Genomic DNA, 4,528 nt, shown 5'->3' with positions numbered 1-4,528 from the left:
GTACAGTCAACCTACTGTTAACTATCTCCTTCACGCAAATTTGAGACAGATAAGGGAAACAATCTCACAAAGACATAGTTGATAAAAGATCATCCAAAAAATATATTGACTGCAACTTTGTAGAGGTAGATACTTGAGCAATATGAGTGGCTGTGCCTTTAGGCGTGCTAGGCTTGGTTTTGCCATACTGTTACGGAATACAGATTTGTGGATGCACGTGGCTATTTGTCATATGCACGAATTTTCAATAATTCTTCACTGCTACTTGTCCAAGGGGCATGGAAGTTATTGTCTAGGTGCATGGATATTTGCATTTGTGCCCCCCTCCCCCAAAATGCAGGGAAATTAAAGAAACTTTGGGTGATAACTTTTACACTATCAGATTATTTTTATTTGTGGTAGTAAATAATCTGCTTTATTTTCAAAATTACAGATCATACTTTTTACTAAAGGGGTATTTGAGATATCTTTTGAATGACCGGATCGGGTTGTATATAGGTTAGCAGTGTAACTTGTTCCATTATTTATATAAGCAAGCAGTAAAGATACCCACACCCACATAGGAAGAGAAACTGGAGATGGAGGAAGATGGAAATAAGGAAATGAAGCAGTCGAAATTCAAGAAGATTTGTGTGTTCTGTGGGAGTAGCCCTGGAAAAAAGAATATCTATAAGGAGGCTGCCGTAGAGCTTGGAAGAGAACTAGTAAGGAAAATACTCCTATATATTACTCTGCTTTTTCTCTGTTTTCATCACTTTCTAAATTCAACGTTTATTAATTGTTGTTACCTTATACTGTTAGAAGCAAAAGCTTTCTTGTCTTTCTATCTCTTTCATACCCAAATTGACGTACGATGATGCATGCAAGCCAGCTTATGCACGTACTCTAAACTACGCCTCAATCCCAAGCAAGTTGTGTCGGCTGTATGAATCATTCGTCTATGTAGCTCTAATTAAGCTCGTTCCTGTTCAATATAGTATAAATGATGTCAACATGTTTTTCAGTATTTTGAAGTTAATTCTTTTTTCTTGTATAAAACAAGGTATCAAGAAATATAGACCTGGTTTATGGAGGAGGTAGTATTGGTTTGATGGGTTTGGTCTCTCAAGCTGTTTACAACGGTGGTCGTCATGTTCTTGGGTTAGTTCTGTACTTGTTTTCTTCTATACCTTTTCCCTTTTTTCTCCTCAACATGAAATATAGACACCTTGCCATTAATCTTTGTATTAATTAGATTGATCACCATATTAAACATTATTGGCTAAGATTTAACTAATTTTTACATACACTTGCTCCAGAGTGATTCCCAAGACATTAATGCCGAGAGAGGTATGCTTCTTCTCACATCACTAGTACTCAATCCGTCCCATAATTTTGAGTTTAAGATAGTGCTTTAACTTATATAGTATTAGATTATATTAGTGAAGTGAACGAACATATAAATTAAAAATAATGGTAGAAAAATTAGTTTGATATATTCATATGTCATACTTCATCAACTAAGATATCTACTACTACTACTACTACTACTTGTTTTTGGTCCTTTCTTCTTTCCAATTTCAGTTAGCTAGTTCATCTTGTGGTAGCCTCATTTGCTGTATTTTCTACCTCATTCTTGTTATATTTGATCGAGAAACAGGAAGATGGAATTTTTGTTTAGTTTGTAGGTTCGGTTTAAAATTATTCTTTTCAGAATTTTCTTGTTGGATAGCTATCACTTTCTTTATCCCCCCTAATTGACCCCTTCCTTCCCTTTTCTTCTTCTGGTCCCCCTGACATTGGTCCTCCTTGCTACTTTAGACATAAAAAAGAAAAGGGAAACTCTTTCTTAAGCTGTCCATTTTTAAGTCCTCTAAACAAATAGAGATTCAAATTTACACATTCTAATAATAATAAAAACAGTTTACGACCCATTCTAGCTTGCAGATCAACGAATCCATGATCAAGAGTCAGTATGTAATTAGGATAAAAATGAGTATTTACGTGTGTGTACATTATCTTAATTCTTTTTGTATATGCATAGTTCGAACAGAAAGCAATGAGCTTTGTTGAACCTTGTGATTAATTAATTAGCCTTGTTCTAACATCAGTTCAACAAGATGAGACAGGAGATATATGTATTTTACGCCTCGTCAACTTCCTTTTGTTCTTTTGCCTCCTCCTTTTTCCATTCTTGTTTTTATGTTGTTGCAAATTATTATGATTATTATGCCCTTGCCCCCCACCTCTGCACCCAAGGAAGAACCCCCACCAATCGTTTCTGGAGATAATCAACTTTGTATCAGTGTGTCTGTGCGTCTTAATGCTATCCACTTGTGTGGGGCTAAAAGTTTAAGTGTCAGTAGTTGTGTTTTGGATTGACTTGTTGTGTGGGTATTTTTGCATTGACTTATAAAGGTTAATTTACTGTACTGTAAACAATAATAATAATAAAATAATAATAGTGTAGTGGTGCACTGCATTATATGCATGCACAGATAACTGGTGAAACAGTAGGAGAGGTGAAGGAAGTTGCAGATATGCACCAGAGGAAAGCTGAAATGGCCAAACATTCTGATGCTTTTATTGCTTTACCTGGTTCGTCACTATTCTCCTTCCTAGATTGCCTGTTTAATTTTCTTGATATTACCAACTATAATTATTTCCTTTCTTTCTTTGACTTCTGCCATGATATATATTCTTCATATATTAGTGACCCGTGTAGTATTAGCTAGGAAATTGTACTGTACATACGTCCAGATGAAAGTAAATTAGTACTCCCTCGGTTCCAATTTATGTGAACCTGTTTGACTGGGTACGTAGTTTAAGAAAAAATGAAGATTTTTGAAATTTGTGGTCCTAAACAAGTCAAAAAAGGGCCCAGAGTATTTGTGTGGTTATAAAAGCTTCTCATTAAGGGTAGAATTGTAAGTTTAAGCTAAATTGTTACCAAATTTAGAAAGGGGTCATTCTTTTTGGAACAGACCAAAAAGGAAACAGGTTCACGTAAACTGGAACGGAGGGAGTAGTTTCCTATGGAATCAGGTTCTTAAGATGAAAAATAAGATATACAGCAATAAACAACTGCTTATTGTAATCTTTAATTTGGTAGCATAAAAGATCAACTAAATAATTATATTGCTATATAACCAGTTAAGATGCACTAATTAATACTATAAAAATTATTTACAGACGGTACTGTATATTTATAAGTTAAATCGGAGAAGATTTACGTACACTGTATAGTTAAGTAGGAAGAAGAAAAGGAGTAATTCTGAATAATGCAGCACGCTTAAATTAATCACTGTAACTAACCAACGAAAAAAGAATGCAGTGTCTAACTACTTTTGGTCGATGCCAAAACATGAAATAAACTGAACTCTGACTACATTTTCTTGAATTGTTTCAAAGAAAATTCAAGGAAAATTTGGAAAACACGTAGTTTAATAATAAGCCTTTTTTTTTTGCAAGTTAAAAAATGGTACGTGCATGGGGTAATTACAGGTGGCTATGGAACGCTAGAAGAGCTGCTTGAAGTCATTGCTTGGGCTTATCTTGGAATCCATGATAAACCGGTAAATGGGAGTTCACTAATCAACTAGATAAAAACTTTTATAATTATAATTAATTAAATATGCCCTTTAATTTGAATGGAATACTAATAATAATAATGCATGCAGGTGGGATTACTGAATGTGGATGGTTACTACGACTCCCTCTTGAAATTTATTGACAAAGCAGTGGAGGAAGAATTCATCTGCTCCAACGCCCCTCAAATTTTTGTATCAGCTCCTAATGCCACCGAACTTCTAAATAAACTCGAGGTAAAACTGATCAAGGCTTATAATAGATCTGGTGGCAGGTACAGTTATTATAAAAGTTCTTCTTAGAACGCGAGCGTTAAGGCTATATATTTACAAGAACTTTAACCCTGGTTTAATTCTCTCTCTCTCTCTCTCAAATACGTGTATATTCTCATTTTTTTCAGGGGTACTTTCCCAGACAAGAAATTGTTACCTCAAAACTTAATTGGGAAAATGAGGAGTTGGACTATTCCTCCGAATCCCACATATCATCAAGGTAGTTCAACTGGTTATATGTTCCTCCTATAGAAGAAGCAAATGGGTGATGGCTCCCTGTCATCACAGAAGACTAGCTTTAGGAAAATCAGGAATTTAAGTTACTTGCAGTTGTATTTTTCTTATTATTTTTTTCTGCTTTGATAAACAGTCGAATATATATATTGGCTCGTCAGTTGAAGTTGAGTTGAGATCCTCTAGTAACTTTCCCTTGTTCACTTTCTCCAAATTGATTCTACATTGTTACCAAGGGTTAATAATGATTACATGGTCTATATTTGTTTTTATCTCACCACTAACTATTATTTAATTTCTTCGTTTTATTTTATGGTGTCTTAGTTTAATGGACATAATTAAGAATATGAAAAAGATTTTTGAATCATCTGGTCTTAATATATGACATGTAGTTATTCCTATGAGAGAATGTCATTAGGGGTAAAATAAAGTTTTGGGATTAAAAATTTGCTAAA

At 34.3% G+C, this 4,528-nt stretch overlaps 1 protein-coding gene across 2 annotated transcripts; it reads left to right on the top strand.

Annotated features, from left to right (window-relative positions):
• Positions 329 to 4,242, top strand: LOC109226744 (cytokinin riboside 5'-monophosphate phosphoribohydrolase LOG1-like). Of its 2 annotated transcripts, none has more exons than XM_019391591.1 (7): positions 329 to 704; positions 1,043 to 1,140; positions 1,299 to 1,329; positions 2,478 to 2,577; positions 3,484 to 3,554; positions 3,660 to 3,803; positions 3,968 to 4,242. In XM_019391591.1, exons 1-7 carry the CDS (start codon positions 579 to 581, stop codon positions 4,061 to 4,063), a joined length of 666 nt encoding a protein of 221 aa, XP_019247136.1. In that variant the 5' UTR covers positions 329 to 578; the 3' UTR covers positions 4,064 to 4,242. The 2 variants fall into 2 exon arrangements, with proteins under 2 accessions (XP_019247136.1, XP_019247135.1); XM_019391590.1 differs by having other exon boundaries at positions 2,445 to 2,577.

This window comes from Nicotiana attenuata, chromosome 6, assembly GCF_001879085.1.
Source record: "Nicotiana attenuata strain UT chromosome 6, NIATTr2, whole genome shotgun sequence".
In the NCBI taxonomy this organism is placed as follows: Eukaryota; Viridiplantae; Streptophyta; class Magnoliopsida; order Solanales; family Solanaceae; genus Nicotiana; species Nicotiana attenuata.
Note: the sequence above shows the minus strand (reverse complement) of the source record. Positions and strands in the feature narration are given on the sequence as shown.